Below are 17,032 nucleotides of genomic sequence, written 5' to 3' on the forward strand. Positions count from 1 at the left end.
GATATTTTTTTTAGACCAGAGGAAAGAGTGCCTCCTACTGGCCCTCCAACACCACTTCCAGCAGCATCTGGTCTCCCATCCAGGGACTGACCAGGACCAACCCTGCTTAGCTTCAGAAGCAAGCCAGCAGTGGTATGCAGGGTGGTTATGCTGCTGGCTATAAATAAATAGCAAGTCTTTTTTTTAAACAGTCTTTGTGAAGTTTGTGGGGTTTTAAGTGTTTTCCTAAAATGGTTGCTTTGGCCACAAACATTATTAGGCTTGTTCCCCCCCATTGACAGGGTCAAATAATTCAAGCATAGATTGGTAATTTTTATTTATTTAGCACAAAAAGAATGGCACTGATCAGCCTATAGGTGGTGCTGTGATAAACAGTCTCACTTAAACCCTCATCAACCGCCTCATGTGGCCTAGAGACTAAACTTTGTAGGTGTCTTTCCTCATGCTGAACATTTTTGCCTCAAGGACCCATAAGGTCCGTTAGGATGGTACCGAGTCAATGTAGGATAGATTTTCCTCCATTTTAGAAAACTTCTCATGAACCAAAGAATGAAATGAAAGGTCCATGGTATGTCTTTACTTAGTTTGAGAAAACCTAATGGATGGGTCAAAAGATAGCAGAGTTGATAAATCAAAAATCTGATTTTACATGTCTATTTAAACCACTATAAATCCACTCCAGTGGCCCATCAACTTGAAATCATGGATATCCCTAAAATGAGCCTTGCGTAATTTGATATCTCAAAAAACAAGGAACCTATTAACAATTTTTACATGTAACTAATGCTAAAAATAATCTTCCCATGAACCATGTCAGATTCACTCCAGGTTTGTTCAGCTCTCTGGGTGACTGCTAACCTAAATAATCATAATACAATGTTTGCATATAAAGGAAGAAAGTTCCTATATAATGCTTGCTTTGTTATCCAATGAACCCCGTTCATTGTTTCCCGCAGCTATATTTTGGATAGTAGTTGATTTTCACTGGGCAGTTACTTTGAAATATACCAGGTTGCCACTTTTAATCTCAAAATAATCTGAAAAATAGCTTCCGTCAAATATAAGATTTTGCAACAGGAAATGAATGAAACTGCTCGATATTTCAGAATAAATGACCTTTATTTTCCAGCTAGATCACATACATTAAGGTTTCTTTCCTCAGCAGCTGCTAGTTTAAAGATGGCACTGCTCATCAACTCTAGACACCCAGTGACACACTTTCTTCCCCACCTGATACTAGAAACACTTTCAAAACTCTTAAGTGTTGAGGGTCAGGTAAAACCGGTATTCTGTCTTTAGATGGCAGTCGAACTCATGGTCTTGTATGCATTTGAAGAGATTGCTTGTTCTCCTTGTAAAAAAGTGACAGGCCTGTCAACAACTTAAAGGTGTAATTTAGTTGACTGCAATTGCATTGGACTTTGTTGGTGGTATGGAGCTCCAGACCTTCAGTGTGTATGTCAGTACAAGCTTCAACAGAAAGCTATGACATCAGTTGGGAAAATAACAAAATACAGATACATCACCTTCATATCCTCCACTTTTGAAAATAATATTTTTCATTCCATATACAACTTCATTCAACAAACACTATAAGCCAGTCTTCTTGATAAGCTTATAGTTTATTTCCAGGTCTTCCTGAAACATTATGGGTCACCAGCTGTATGTGGAAGCCCTTCTAACATCTTTAAACTGCAAGGGCCTTGGCATATTCACTTTCCACAGAGAATGGAATAGTAGTTTACAAAGGGATCTGTGGATTGCATTAGATTACTTAATAAAAATTCAAGTATTTCAAAGATAAATGGTCAAAAGTGCTGGAAGCCAGAATCAGATTTCTTCCTATTCCAATATACAAGGAGAATCATTTGTACTGACAATGTGGCCCAAATAAACCAACAATAATAAAAACACTCAGAATTATACAAGGACCCGAACATGTACAGTAGGTTACAGAGACATTCCACACAGCATATTCATATACATGAAGTTTAGGGAGAGTATGTGCAGTGTAATAAGATCAAACCCCAGTCCCGGGTATTATTGGATGTAAAAGGTTTCAGGATGAATGGTAACGCTATCAAATTTCCTCTGTACCCTTGTATTCTCTTCTGTTTTAGATTAAGGTAACTTCATGTTTCTCCCGTAATAGACCAGTTCAGTGGCGCAAGTATAAAGAATGGCACACTGCTTGACAAGACCGATGAGCTGAAGACAGTTCTTTTAAAAACATTCAACGCAATAAAACGGTTTAAATAAAGACCAAAGGAATGAGGCAATGTAGGCAAAATATATTTACAGTATTTAACAATGGTCACAACATTTTTACACAGAATCATTAAACATTCCAACAAGACCAGGCAATTCCGCAGATAGTATGACAATGTTATAACATAGGATACAAAAAATAATATGGCTTGAATGATATGGTTCCATCGTATTGAAAAAAGTAATTTGGATGCTCTCTGTAGGACAAGGTAGGTGCAGAAGTTCAACATTGAGCCATTTGCTTATGGCGACAAGGCTTTAACCAAATCTACAACTTCATTTGTCATTGGCCATCCCTGGACTTGTCTTATTGCACAACTGCATGTATGATTTTGGACCGCGCTACAACAATGATATACTTCCATCAAAACTCTGAAACCAGACCAATGCAGACAGAGCAAAAACAATACAACAATAATAAATAAGAAAACTTTTTTTGACGAGCGAACACTGGATGTGAAGAACTACAGATGGAAGTTTTCAGCTGGATAATTTTCACATCCAATGTGTCTTTGGTCCAAGTAAGTATTGACTTAGGCAAAAGAAAAATAAATAATTGTGAGTAACGCTTTTTCAAAACGTAGCCCAAAATTCTACTACCATTTCCTATGGAAATGTTGGATACTATGCCATTTAGTCTCAAGTATCAAAGCACATTAACCATGCCTCATCATATACAACTCTACTTCATCTATCATGTATTATTGTTCATCACAAAACAAATAAAGTTGAAATAAGCTCATCAATAACTCATCTTCAAAAATCAAAGCTTTCCAACACCTTCTCATGGATGTTCTTCCTTAGTTTTTCTTTAGAACACCCACAAATGTGAACAAAAACCCAATAACCAAAGCAGGAAGCTAACAAAACATTTTCACAGGAGTAAACGGGAACTGCACAGGGAGTGGTGGTCTGTATGAGGTGGTGTATGTGTGTGTCGTATGTGTGAGAGACTTCTGGCTGCAGGTCTTTTGTTGCGGCTCTATGAATTGCTCTGCAAGAGCCTTTATCCCAGGCCTATTTGGGGGGAAGGGGGTTGTCAGGGGTGCTTGGGGTTACCACCTCTTTGTAGAAATGCTCTACTTGCTCTTTGTACATCTTCATGACCACTGGCCTCTTCAGCTTCATAGTGGGGCCTGAGAGAGAAAAAGAGACTGTCAGCTATACACAGAGTGTACAAAACTTAGGAACACCTTCCTTATTTTCAGTTGCACCCCCCCCTTTTGCCCTCAGAACAGCCTCAAATCGTCAGGGCATGGACTGTAACAAGGTGTTGAACGCATTCCAAAAGGATGGTGGCTCATGTTGACTCCAATGCTTCCCAAAGTTGTATCAAGTTGTCTGGATGTCCTTCGGGTGGTGGACCATCCTTGATACACACAGTGAAACTTGAGCGTGGAAAAACCAAGCAACGTTACACACACAAACTGGTGCGCCTGGCACCTACTACCATACCCCTTTCAAAGGCACTTAAAAATGTTGTCTTGCCCATTCACACAATCCATGTCAAGGCTTAATCTTTCTTTAACCTGACACCTCCCCTTCGTCTGCACTGATTGAAGGGGGATTTTACAAGTTACATCAATAAGGGATCATAGCCTTAACCTGGTCAGTCTTTCATGGAAAGAGCAGGCATTCCTAATGTTTTGTACACTCAGTGTATATCCTGCTGTTATGCTCATTGACACCAACCACTGGATAGGTGGGGAAAACTACAGTGATGACATGGTCTGCAATAGACTGAGAAAAGGGCAACAAACACTATTCTATTGAAATTGGCCATATACATCATGGAAACTAGAGTCCAGCCTTTATAATGACCTGGAAAAACAACATATTGCAGTTAAGAACGTGGTACTAAACTAACATGCACACTGCCCCCCCCCTCACCCAGCTCTCCCCCAGTGATGGAGAAGTCCTGGTCTAGGATGATCCACTTCTGGATGCGCTGGGCGTTGGAGGTGGCGTTCTCGTTCACGCGGTTGATGCCCTCCTGGATAGCAGCATGAATGACCCGGTCACGTCCGCCGGCAATCTCTGAGACTCGCGTGGCATTGCTGCCCAGCTTTCGGCACAGCTCTACGGCCTCTGGCGTCAACTCATCCTCAGGAGCACCAGTGTCTCCATTCACCTGGCACTGAGGGGTAAAGAGACAAATGTAGTTTTAGTCAGTGAAGGAGGTAAAAGAACATATGCATTTTTCTTAGAAGGCTGTCTTGTGCATGGATAATTTTTTATGTTTCATTAATCAATGCCATTAACCCTAGTCTAAGCCGGGTGAGGGGGCAAACATATGGAATTGTTTTAAGATGAATCATTAAGCTTTTTGATTTTGAATTGAAACATTCAATCTGGCATTGCTATTAGCCAATAGAAACACATTCACTACACGGAACAGATAGTCCCCCCCAAAAAATCTAAAGGAAATTTGTTCTGAATCGTCTGCCCTATCGTGTTTGTGAGAGTCTCGGCTTTCAAAGGAGTGGTCATAATAGTTAGTAGGCCAAACCGAGAAGACGCTACAGACGTTTTTGTGAGAAGACCAATTTTCGGGATGTCTCCTGGTCTGACAAACAATGCTTTAGCTCTGTCACCTTCCACCACAGATGCGGAAGGGAGATATCGGAGGATTGAGATGCAGCCCATGCAAAAAACATCTAGCTTAAACTGACTGATTTTTATATTATGTTAATTGATTTCCGTGGGGGTGCGACCATTGTAGGCCAAGGGTTAACTGACAATGATACTGTTAACATAAAATGACAACGGCTAGGTTCCAGTTTAACGTTTACAAAATCGTATTTCCACAATACATGGTTGCCATTGCACTCAGGCCAGGTCCATCACCAGTGAGACTACCATGCAGGCGTACTAATAACAAGAGTGATAGCACCGTAATAACAGAAATATAGGGATACTTAAAACACGAACTTAACAGACAGCATAAAGAATGTCAGTGTACAAAATGTCCACCAGAAGTGGATAAAATTACAATAAAAGCGGAATTGTGATTTCGGCTAAAATATTAGAATCCACTATGACAGTCTTGCCTCATCCTATGATTACATGATAAGGAGTTTACACAGCACTGTGCAATCTCAGAGGCTGCATCTGATTACACATGGTATTTCTCAACTATCAGATACTCTTGAAATGGCTGTAATAGATTGCCATCTAAACTTTATAACATCCTTGTTCTAAATAGAAATGGTTGTCAGAACTTAGAAGATGACCTTTGAGTTAAACGGGGTATTAGTTGGGATGGGGATTTGGTTTTACACCAACAGTGCTGTAGCTAACTGGTCATACCTTAATGGTGAGCAGCATGGCGAGGAACTTCCTCTTGTCTCCAATGAGCATGGCGTTGCTAACCAGCGACACAGCCTCCTTCACAGCATCTTCAATGGGCACTGGAGGGATGTTCTCTCCACCCGCTGTGATGATCAGCTCTGGAAACACACATTGAAACAAACGTTTTAATTAGGATAATTCTAACTTGTGGAATCTTCCATCAACTAACAGGCTTTCAACTAACTTCAGTCGGTTCCGTTTAAAGCTGGGTTCTGATGATTGGCCTGGGGTTGGGGTTCTTTGGGGATGGGGTTATAGTGTGTAGAGAAGACTGCGTACCTTTGATGCGTCCAGTGATGAACAGGAAGCCGTTGTCGTCGTGTTTGCCCAGGTCTCCAGAGTGCAGCCAGCCCTCAGCATCCAGGGCGTCCTCTGTCTTGTCGGCCTGGTTTAGGTAGCCCATGAAGACGTGGCGCCCCCAGAAGCAGATCTCCCCATTGCCCTCCTGGTCAGGACTGTGGATCTTAGTCTCACAGCCAGGGATCAACTTCCCAACGCTTGGGAGACAAAACACTTTAACTTTGCAGTTCTTAAATCACATACATGAAGAATATACAGTAAATCGACAGCAAATACACTTGCTAAAAGCCAAAGTATGCTTGGACCTGTTGTAATGAATTAATTTGTATAGAGTGAGCATGGAAATATGTAATGTCAGGCATTGTGTGTTCAGGGGAGTATCTGCTGTAAGATACCTGGTGAGGCGGAATGCATTGGGCAGAGAGATGGTGTGAGGTCCAGTGCTCTCACTCATTCCGTACAGCTCATACACTGGGATGTCTAGGCTGAGGAAGAACTCCAGTGTATCCTTGGTGATGGGGGCGGCACCTGTGTAACACTTGGTGCAGCGGTCCAGACCCAGGGCCTTACGGACCTTTCTGAACACCAGCTTCTTGGCTAGGCGGTAGTTGACAGGCGTCCTTGCCATAGCTCCATTCCTGAGCAGGCAGGAGTTTAATACAACATCTCTACTATATCTTTATACCTCAGGCTGTAGTTTACTACTGTGCTAGCATTATTATACTGTGCATGGGCATGATAACTACTCATCCTGTTCTGTCATGTTTGTGACAGTAGTATTGGCCTTAAATCTTTTAAATAAAATCACTACGAAGTCAGAACCACAGGTGGTGCATCAGGTAAATTAGAACACAGATCCCCCTCACCCTATTCAATAGGCTACATACTGGTTCATACTGGTATACATACTGATTCATCTTGCTGAGGTTAGTCTTCAGCCCCACTCCTTTGGCCCAGACTGCCACCTTCCTGCGCACAGTAGACGACTTGGCCCCGACAGACTTCATCTTCTCCTGCATTTTCTCCCAGACGCGTGGTACACCCATAAAGGCTGTGGGACGCACCTCTCTCATCGTGTTGACCAGGGAGCCCTGAGAAGAGACAGGAAGGGAGGCACACACACTGAAGGGGTTGGTAATCACAAAGTATGTGTGTGTGAGCAGTGTAATACGGACCCTAGCACATTGAGAAAGACAGTTCAGCTCCTGAGGATAAATGTTCAAAAGCATTTGCAACGTAGTGCATTTAGTAAAGCTGATGCTTAATTTTGGGAAGAACAACCTTTTCACAGAGAGCAGAAACAGTAACGAAGTGTTACCCGTACCCCCTGATTCTACATGTCAACTAATCATCAAACACTTGACAAGTTGAATCAGGTGTTTTTGACCAAGGCAACAACAAAAAGGTGTGCTTTTGGGGTTACTCGAGGACCAGAGTTGGGAAACACTGCACTAATGAACTGATCAATTGCAAAACAAAGAGTTGTCTTGTGTGAGTAGGTTTCGCACTCAGGAAATCAATTTAACTTAAACTGCCTCCCTTAAATGGATTATACACTAGGTTTAATCTAAACTGAAGGGGAGGACAAGTGGGAGTAACAGACTGCAGAACAATCTTCTCAGTCATGTGGAAAAGGTCCTCTTCTAAATGAGAAAAGACCATCACCTTCAGTGCGTCTGGCTGGGCGAAATAGGTTGCCCCTCCAACCTTCATGGTGACCCAGATGTCCACCATCTGAGCAGCGATGTGGCTGAGAGGCAGGTAGCTGACAACTATTTCTTGAGACTTGGTGGCTTCTGTCAGCCGGACATGGCGGCCTACGGCGAACGCTGTCCATGTCAGCTACAAAGAGAGAACGAGAGTCATTAAAACACTGGTCATTCACAAGTAAACTCGGAGCAAAGGTGGATTTTGAATAGATAGGAGGCTACATTTTTACACGTTTACATCATGACACTGATAGTGCATCATTCTCATAGATCTTTTCAATGGAACCTAATGTGCAGCCATTTTATTGGTCGCGTACACATATTTTGCAGATGTTATCGTGGGTGTAACTAAAAGCTTATATTCCTAGCTCCAACAGTGCAGTAACACCTAACAATACAAAATACATGCAAATCCCAAAAATTCTAAAGCAATTACAAATATTAGAATAAGCAATGTCAGAGTCTGAAATATAAAAATATATGATTGGGTGTATTGATATTATGGACAGTATATGAATAGAAAAGATGTGTGCAGCAGTAGTTGTATAAGATGAACCATGACTAGAATACAGTATATACATATTAAGTGGGTAAAACTGTATAAACATTATTAAAGTGACCAGAGGTCAAAGACTATTTACATAGGGCAGCAGTCTAAGGTGCAGGTTAGAGTAACCGGGTGGTAGCCAGTGAATAACAGTGACTAAAATTCCGGGCAGGCTCCTGGGCCGGCTAGTGGTGACTAACAGTCTGATGGCCTGGAGAGCGAAGGCATTTTCCAGTTTCTCGGCACCTGTACAGTCTTCGCCTTCTAGATGGTAGCGGGGTGAAGAGAACGTGGCTAAGGTGGCCGAGGTCCTTGATGATCTTACTGGCTTTCCTGTGACACCGGGTGCTGTAGATGTCTTGGAGGGCAGGCAATGCGCCCCCGGTGATGCGTTGGGCTGACTGCGCCACCACCTGGAAAGCCCAGCAGTTGCAGATAGTGCAGGTGCCGTACCAGGCGGTGAAACAGCCTGACAGGATGCTCTCAATGGTACATCTGTAGAATATCTTCAGCCTCCTGAGGTTGAAGAGGCACTGTTGCACATTCACCACACTGTATGGGGCCTCCCGAGTGGTGCAGTGGTCTAAGGCACTGCATCGCAATGCTAGCTGTGCCACTAGAGATTCTGGGTTCGAGGCTCTGTCACAGCCGCCCGCGACCGGGAGACCCATGGGGCTGCGCACAATCGGCCCAGCGTCGTTCGGGTTAGGTTTGGCCGGCAGGGATGTCCTTGTCCCATCGCGCACTAGCGACTTCTGTGGCGGGCCAGGCGCAATGCACGCTGACACTGTCGCCAGGTGTATAGTGTTTTCTCCGACACATTGGTGCGGCTGGCTTCCGGGTTAAGTGGGCAGTGTGTCAAGAAGCAGTGCGGCTTGGGTTGTGTTTCGGAGGACGCACGGCTCTCGAACTTCGCCTCTCCCGAGTCCGTACGGGAGTTGCAGCGATGAGACAAGACTAACTACCAATTGGATACCACGAAATTGGGGAGAAAAAGAGGTACAAAAATAAAGGAAAAAATTAAACTAACACTGTGGACCATTTCAGGTTGTCAGTAATGTGCCGCCGAGGAACTTTAATCTTTTTGCCCTCTCCATTGCGGCCCAGTCGATGCGGATGGGGGATTGTTCCTTCAGCTGTCTCCTGAAGTCTACAAATCAGCTCCTTCGTTTTGTTGACGTTGAGGTTATTTTCCTGGCACCACTCCGCCAGGGCACTCACCACCTCCCTGTAGGCAGTCTCGTAGTTGTTGGTAGTCAGGCCTACCACTTGTGTTGTCTGCAAACGTGATGGTTGAGTTGGAGACGTGCGTGGCCACGCAGTCATGGGGGAACAGGAAGTATATGAGGGGGCTAAGCACGTACCCTTGTGGGGCCCCGTGTTGAGGATCAGCGTAGCAGAGGTGCTGTTGCCCACTTTCACCGCCTGGCAGTCTAATGTTACTGGTGGGTGTCACTCACATTGTCATGGCTGAGCATCACTCCTTTGGGCTGCCCCGTGGTCCCTGATGTGTAGATCAGTGTGCAGCACTGGTTGGGTTTCTGGGTAGCGATGACGTCATCCAGCTGAGTGTTGGACTCATCACGGCCCAGCTCCATAAACTCCGCCCACTGTGTAGAGAATACAAGACAGTCCGAATACAGTGGGGGGAAACAAACCAGCAGGAACTGTAGTGTGTTATGAACACTTCTAAAGACACAGAAGGCATTGATCCAACTTCTAATGTTCGAATGAAATCGAAATAGTTTGACACGCATACCGTGTAGAGGTTTGGTCTCTTCTCTTTAAGTGCATCTTTGTACTGGATAATGGCTTTCAGGTGTGGCAGCCTGTCCTGAACCTGAAGGAAAAAGAGGAATAAACTGATTAAGGTTAAAAAAAGCAAAAAAAGCAAATCTAAAGCTCTCCATCCTCTGTGCTTACCTGTAGGATCTTCTGTAGCTGTTTGTGGTTCTCCACCACGATAATGTTGGCCTTGCAGTTCTCTGCTAAGTACTGGCACGCCTCTGGGGAGTTGGTGGTGTAGATACCCACTGCAAACCCACTGGCAACACAAGACAACAGTGAGTCATGTTGATTCATGGTTCATGAAACTCAAGATTCCTTTCCCACAGACAGGTTTGGCAACTCTGCTAGGTAAGTATGTATTTCATAAAGGTATGCTCATCATGAAAGAACAATCCAAGAACAGTCAGTAATTGTAACAGTCTGTACTAGGGGTGTTACAGTTCACCAAACCCGCGGTTTGGTATGTATTGCGTTTTTTTTAGAAAAGTAAAATGCCATTCACAATGTACCTTGCATTGTCTGTTGTTTACCGGATTGTTACGATTGATGCTACATTTTTAACTATGTGGGAAGTGGGAATTTACTACGTGTGACTCTCAAAAGGGGGTATGCGTCACACGGGACATCTCCAATTCTGAGGTAATGTGGTAATGTGATGGGCCGTCACTGTTAAGTAAGCGCAACAGGATGCATTGGACAATTCATTGGAAACTTCGGAATTGGTTTGCTTATATAGAGCAGGTACTACCCATTTGCTGAAATGGGTGCAAGAGGGAAGTTTGTAACATGCGTTTCAGTCTTGCTCCGGTATACTGGGTTGATGTTGGCGTAAATGTGTTAACATATGAGGCGTTGGCAGCTGCATTATTCTCGTTGAGTGCGGTAACATTTATCACAGCGGTCTAAGGCACTGCATCTCAATGCAAGAGGTGTCATTACAGTCCCTGGTTCGAATCCAGGCTGTATCAGATCCGGCCGTGATTGGGAGTCCCATAGGGCGGCGCACAATTGGCCCAGCGTCGTCCGGGTTTGGCAATCATTGACAATAAGAACTTGTTCTTAACAGACTTGCCTAGTTAAATAAAGGCTAAATAAAAAAAATAAATCCACAACTCTGACCATTGTCGTTGTAATCTACCGGAACGCAAAAATGTTCCCAAACTGGAGATTTAAACGATGATACATTATCCTCCAATTCTGGTTTATTAAGGCCACCACGACATCGTACAGAACAAAAACGCAACAAGTATTGATCCCATGTTTCATAATCTGAAATAAAAGTTCCTTCTCTAAAATGTTGTGTACAAATTTGTTTAAATCCCTGTTAGTGAGCATTTCTTCTTAGCCAAAATGATCCATCCACCTGACTGGTGTGGCATATCAAGAAGCTGATTAAACAGCACAATCATTACACAAGTGCACCATGGGCGGAGAAAAAATAAAGGCCACATAAATCTGCAGTTTTGTCAACACAATGCCACAGATGTCTCAAGTTGAGGGAGCACGCAATTGGCATGCTGACTGTAGGACTGTCCACCAGCGCTGTTGCCAGGAAATGTAATGTTAATTTCTCTACCGTAAGCCGCCTCTTGTCATTTTAGAGAATTTGGCAGTACGTCCAACCGGCCTCACAACCACAGACCACTTGTATGGCGTTGTGTGGGCAAGCGGTTTGCTGATGTCAATGGTGGCGGTGGGGTTATGGTATGTGAAGGCATAAGCTATGGACCATAAACACAATTGCATTTTATCGATGGCAATTTGAATGCACAGAGATACCGTGATGAGATACTGAGGCCCATCGTGAGTCCCATTTAAAAAAAAAAAGAAAAGGTATGTGACCAAAAGATGCATACAGTATTTAGTCAGCCACCAATTGTGCAAGTTCTCCCACTTAAAAAGATGAGACCTGTAATTTTCATCATAGGTACACTTCAACTATGACATACAAAAAATATTTTTTTCTCTCCAGAAAATCACATTGTAGGATTTTTAATGAATTTATTTGCAAATTATGGTGGAAAATAAGTATTTGGTCAATAACAAAAGTTTCTCAATACTTTGTTATATACCCTTTGTTGGCAATGACAGAGGTCAAATGTTTTCTGTAAGTCTTCACAAGGTTCACACACTGTTGCTGGTATTTTGACCCATTCCCCCATGCAGATCTCCTCTATGTTTGGGGGTTGTTGCTGGGCAACACGGACTTTCAACTCCCTCCAAAGATTTTCTATGGGGTTGAGATCTGGAGACTGGCTAGGCCACTCCAGGACCTTGAAATGCTTCTTACGAAGCCACTCCGTCGTTGCCCGGGCGGTGTGTTTGGGATCATTGTCATGCTGAAAGACCCAGCCACGTTTCATCTTCAATGCCCTTGCTGATTGAAGGTTTTCACTCAAAATCTCACGATACATGGCCCCATTCATTCTTTCCTTTACACGGATCAGTCGTCCTGGTCCCTTTGCAGAAAAACAGCCCCAAAGCATGTTGTTTCCACCCCCATGCTTCACAGTAGGTATGGTGTTCTTTGGATGCAACTCAGCATTCTTTGTCCTCCAAACACAACGAGTTGAGTTTTTACCAAAAAGTTCTATTTTGGTTTCATCTGACATTCTCCCAATCTTCTTCTGGATCATCCAAATGCTCTCTAGCAAACTTCAGACAGGCCTGGACATGTACTGGCTTAAGCAGGGGGACACGTCTGGCACTGCAGGATTTGAGTCCCTGGCGGCGTAGTGTGTTACTGATGGTAGGCTTTGTTACTTTTGTCCCAGCTCTCTGCAGGTCATTCACTAGGTCCCCCCGTGTGGTTCTGGGATTTTTGCTCACCGTTCTTGTGATCATTTTGCCCCCACAGGGTGAGATCTTGCGTGGAGCCCCAGATCGAGGGAGATTATCAGTGGTCTTGTATGTCTTCCATTTCCTAATAATTGCTCCCACAGTTGATTTCTTCAAACCAAGCTGCTTACCTATTGCAGATTCAGTCTTCCCAGCCTGGTGCAGGTCTACAATTTTGTTTCTGGTGTCCTTTGACAGCTCTTTGGTCTTGGCCATAGTGGAGTTTGGAGTGTGACTGAGGTTGTGGGCAGGTGTCTTTTATACTGATAACAAGTTCAAACAGGTGCCATTAATACAGGTAATGAGTGGAGGACAGAGGAGCCTCTTAAAGAAGAAGTTAGAGCCAGAAATCTTGCTTGTTTGTAGGTGACCAAATACTTATTTTCCACCATAATTTGCAAATAAATTCATAAAAAATCCTACAATGTGATTTTCTGGATTTTTTTCTCTCTCATTTTGTCGGTCATAGTTGAAGTGTACCTATGATGAAAAGTACAGGCCTCATCTTTTTAAGTGGGAGAACTTGCACAATTGGTGGCTGACTAAATACCTTTTTGCCCCACTGTATCTGTATTCCCAGTCATGTGAAATCTATCAATTAGGGCCTAATTCATTTATTTTAATTGACTGATATGAACTGTAACACAAGTAAAATGTAAGAACTTGTTGCATTTATATTTTTGTTGTTTAGTACAGTTCCCGGCAGCAGCGAAAAGGCACCCCAGCAAGTGTTTATTGCGCTGTCCGTGCTGAAGCTGCAACATCATGTCAACCATTTACTTTCTGTTTTTGACTTTAAAATGTTGTTACCGAAATCCCTAATTTGTTTAGGAAAAACATTCCCTAATCCCTCAACCCCTGCTTACCATAATCACATAAATAAATGAGTTAACAAACTCCGAACACAGTAACAGCAAAATGACGCGGAAGATGTCAAAGAGAAACGCAAAACAGGCGAATGTTTGCTGGTTACTCAGGAGGGAAAGGGGAAGTCAGATCTGTGGAAGACATTTGACTTAGTTGTGGAAAACTACGGAGGTCAAGAAAAAGGAGCAAGCGCTGCGTGACTTGTGTGCCAAACAGTTGCTGTTCGATTACAATATTTTTTCTGACCATTTGGAACAATGTAAACACCAAATAAACGTACCAGAGTGGCTGTTCTAACGAAAGAAAAAGCCTTTATTACAGCAGACTAAAATCCGTTGCATTCATCTGTAAATTGCGGTTTATTTATTGTTTAGACTAATTATTCAAAGCTCCCTTTTATTAAATTTTAAAACGAAAATGATTTATATATGCTACTGTATCAATCGTAGGCCTAAGTAAGTTATGGCATTAAGACTAAAATGGGACGCGCTCTTAGGCCTACAGCTCGATGCTGGTTATAAACTCATCAAAAAAAGTAACGTCCTTTCACTGTCAATTGAGTTTATTTTCAGCAAACTTGTCATGTGTAAATATTTGTATGAACATAAGATTCAACAACTGAGACAAACTGAACAAGTTCCACAGACATGTGACTAACAGAAATGGAATAATGTGTCGCTGAACAAAGGGGGGGTCAAAATCAAAAGTAAGTCAGTATCTGGTGTGGCCACCAGCTGCATAAAGTACTGCAGTTCATCTCCTCCTCATGGACTGCACCAGATTTGCCAGTTCATGCTGTGAGATGTTACCCCACTCTTCCATCAAGGCACCTGCAAGTTCCCGGACATTTCTGGGGGGGAATGGCCCTAGATCCAACAGGTCTGAGCCTGCAGGAACAGTACCACATGAGGGAGGATGTCTTCCCTGTAACGCACAGCGTTGAGATTGCCTGCAATGACAACAAGCTCAGTCCGATAATGCTGTGACACCACCCCAGACCATGACGGACCCTCCACCTCCAAATCGATCCCCCTCCAGAGTACAGGCCTCGGTGTAACGCTCATTCCTTCAACGATAAAAGCGAATCTGACCATCACCCCTGGTGAGACAAAACCACAACTCGTCAAAGAGCACTTTCTGCCAGTCCTGACTGGTCCAGCAACGGTGGGTTTGTGCCCATAGGCGACGTTGTTGCCGGTGATGTCTGGTGAGGACCTGCCTTACAACAAGCCCTCAGTCCAGCCCATCTCAGCCTATTACGGACAGTCTGAGCATTGATGGAGGGATTGTGCGTTCCTGGTGTAACTCGGGCAGTTGTTGCCATCCTGTACCTGTCCCGCAGGTGCGATGTTCGGATGTACCGATCCTGTGCAGGTGTTGTTACACGTGGTCTGCCACTGCGAGGACAATCAGCCTGTACTTGTCCTGCAGGTGTGATGTTTGGAAGTATGCTTGGGGTCATTGTCCATTTGGAAGACCCATTTGCAACCAAGCTTTACCTTCCTGACTGATGTCTTGAGATGTTGCTTCAATATATCCACATTAATTTTCCCACCTTATGATGCCATCTATTTTGTAAAGTGCACCAGTCCCTCCTGCAGCAAAGTACCCCCACAATATGATGCTGCCACCACCATGCTTCACGGTTGGAATGGTGTTCTTTGTCTTGCAAGCCTCCCCCCTTTTCCTCCAAACATAACAATAGTCATTATGGCCAAACAGTTCTATTTTTGTTTCATCAGACCAGAGGACATTTCTCCAAAAAGTACAATCTTCATCCCCATGTGCAGTTCCAAACCGTAGTCTGGCTTTTTTATGGCAGTTTTGGAGCAGTGGCTTCTTCCTTGCTGAGCGACCTTTCAGGTTATGTCGATATAGGACTTGTTTTACTGTGGATATAGATACTTTTGTACCCGTTTCCTCCAGCATCTTCACAAGGTCTTTTGCTGTTGTTCTGGGATTGATTTGCACCAAAGTACGTTCATCTCTAGGAGACAGAACACGTCTCCTTCCTGAGCGATATGACGGCTGCGTGGTCCCATGGTGTTTATATTTGCGTACTATTGTTTGTACAGATGAACATGGTACCTTCAGGCGTTTGGAAATTGCTCCCAAAAAAGAACCAGACTTGGAGGTCTACACTTTTCTTTCTGTGGTCTTAACTGATTTCTTTTGATTTTCCCATGATGTCAAGCAGAGGCACTGAGTTTGAAGGTAGGCCTTGAAATACATCCATAGCTACACCTCCAATTGACTCAAATGATTTCAATTAGCCTATCAGAAGCTTCTAAAGCCATGACATTTTCTGAAATTTTCCAAGCTGTTTAAAGGCAGTCAACTTAGTGTATGTAAACTTCAGAACCACTGGAATTGTGATAGTCAATTATAAGTGAAATAATCTGTAAACAATTGTTGGGAAAATTATTTGTGTCATGCCAAGTAGATGTCCTAACCGACTTGCCAAAACTAGTTTGTTAACAAGAAATTTGTGGAGTGGTTGTAAAATGAGTTTTAATGACTCCATTGGGAAGGTCCCGTAGGTAAGCATTTCACCGATAGTCCATACCTGTTTACGAAGCATGTTTAACGAAGAACATTGGATTTGATTTTGATCTCAGGTCTTTGGCTATAGTCACATAAGTCACTTAGCTACTATAGAATAACCATCTTCAAAGTAATGACTCGGGACGTCGGGTTTGATATGAAAGCTTCTTTTAGTAATAATTCTTGATCACGTTACATTTAACAACTTTAGATTCTACAGAACAATGCCAGCAAGATGCTAGCACAAAGGAGTCAAATAATCACCTGTTAAATTACACTTAACTAGCGCGTTACTCTCTACTTCCTGTCGCAAGGCATTCTGGAACTTGCAGTCAAAAGCGTAATTCAATACAATTACATATGTAAATAACTGTAAAGAAATATCTTTAGATACAGCTCAATGAATTAACTTAAACATTAACTCTGTAACACATTAAAGTTAAAACATCCTCCCCCCCCGATGAACAACTGTGTTCATCTAGATCTCTAGGCAGTATATCAACTGAATAGGTCTCCTCAAAGTCCCTGAAACAGTACGAACTGAACATGATCTAACTAGGCCATCTCGGCCTGGAAACAGTTCCTCAATCTTTCCTAGTTTCCAGGTTTGTCTGGGTGTGTTATCTTCTCCTATGAGTACAACATCACCCGCTTTCAGTGGGGTGGGCTGTGGTGTATCACAGCGGTGTGCTGACTTTAAATCCAGCAAGTAGTCTCTTCGCCAACTGTTCCAGAAGCTGGTCACAAGTCTCTGCCTGTACTTCCATCTGCGTGTCATGTCCTCCTTGTTTAGCGTTGGGTGCTGAGTGTCAGCTGGAAA

The 17,032-nt window shown here is 43.2% G+C and overlaps 1 protein-coding gene across 3 annotated transcripts in view; it reads right to left on the reverse strand.

The window, feature by feature from the left end:
- Positions 1 to 1,100: 1,100 nt before the first annotated feature.
- The window catches only part of LOC129855579 (long-chain-fatty-acid--CoA ligase ACSBG2-like), a 58,811-nt gene continuing 42,879 nt past the window's right edge, over positions 1,101 to 17,032 (reverse strand). For all 3 annotated transcript variants that reach the window (XM_055923393.1, XM_055923394.1, XM_055923392.1), the window contains exons 6-15: positions 10,099 to 10,219; positions 9,935 to 10,015; positions 9,636 to 9,785; positions 7,585 to 7,761; positions 6,829 to 7,010; positions 6,315 to 6,557; positions 5,899 to 6,116; positions 5,578 to 5,717; positions 4,159 to 4,405; positions 1,101 to 3,404 (exon numbers count right to left, since the gene is read on the reverse strand). In XM_055923393.1, coding sequence (XP_055779368.1) covers positions 3,286 to 3,404; positions 4,159 to 4,405; positions 5,578 to 5,717; positions 5,899 to 6,116; positions 6,315 to 6,557; positions 6,829 to 7,010; positions 7,585 to 7,761; positions 9,636 to 9,785; positions 9,935 to 10,015; positions 10,099 to 10,219 — 1,678 coding nt within the window. In that variant the 3' untranslated portion in view covers positions 1,101 to 3,285. The remainder of the gene's footprint in view (positions 3,405 to 4,158; positions 4,406 to 5,577; positions 5,718 to 5,898; positions 6,117 to 6,314; positions 6,558 to 6,828; positions 7,011 to 7,584; positions 7,762 to 9,635; positions 9,786 to 9,934; positions 10,016 to 10,098; positions 10,220 to 17,032) is intronic.

The sequence above is a fragment of the Salvelinus fontinalis genome, chromosome 5, assembly GCF_029448725.1.
Source record: "Salvelinus fontinalis isolate EN_2023a chromosome 5, ASM2944872v1, whole genome shotgun sequence".
NCBI lineage: Eukaryota > Metazoa > Chordata > Actinopteri > Salmoniformes > Salmonidae > Salvelinus > Salvelinus fontinalis.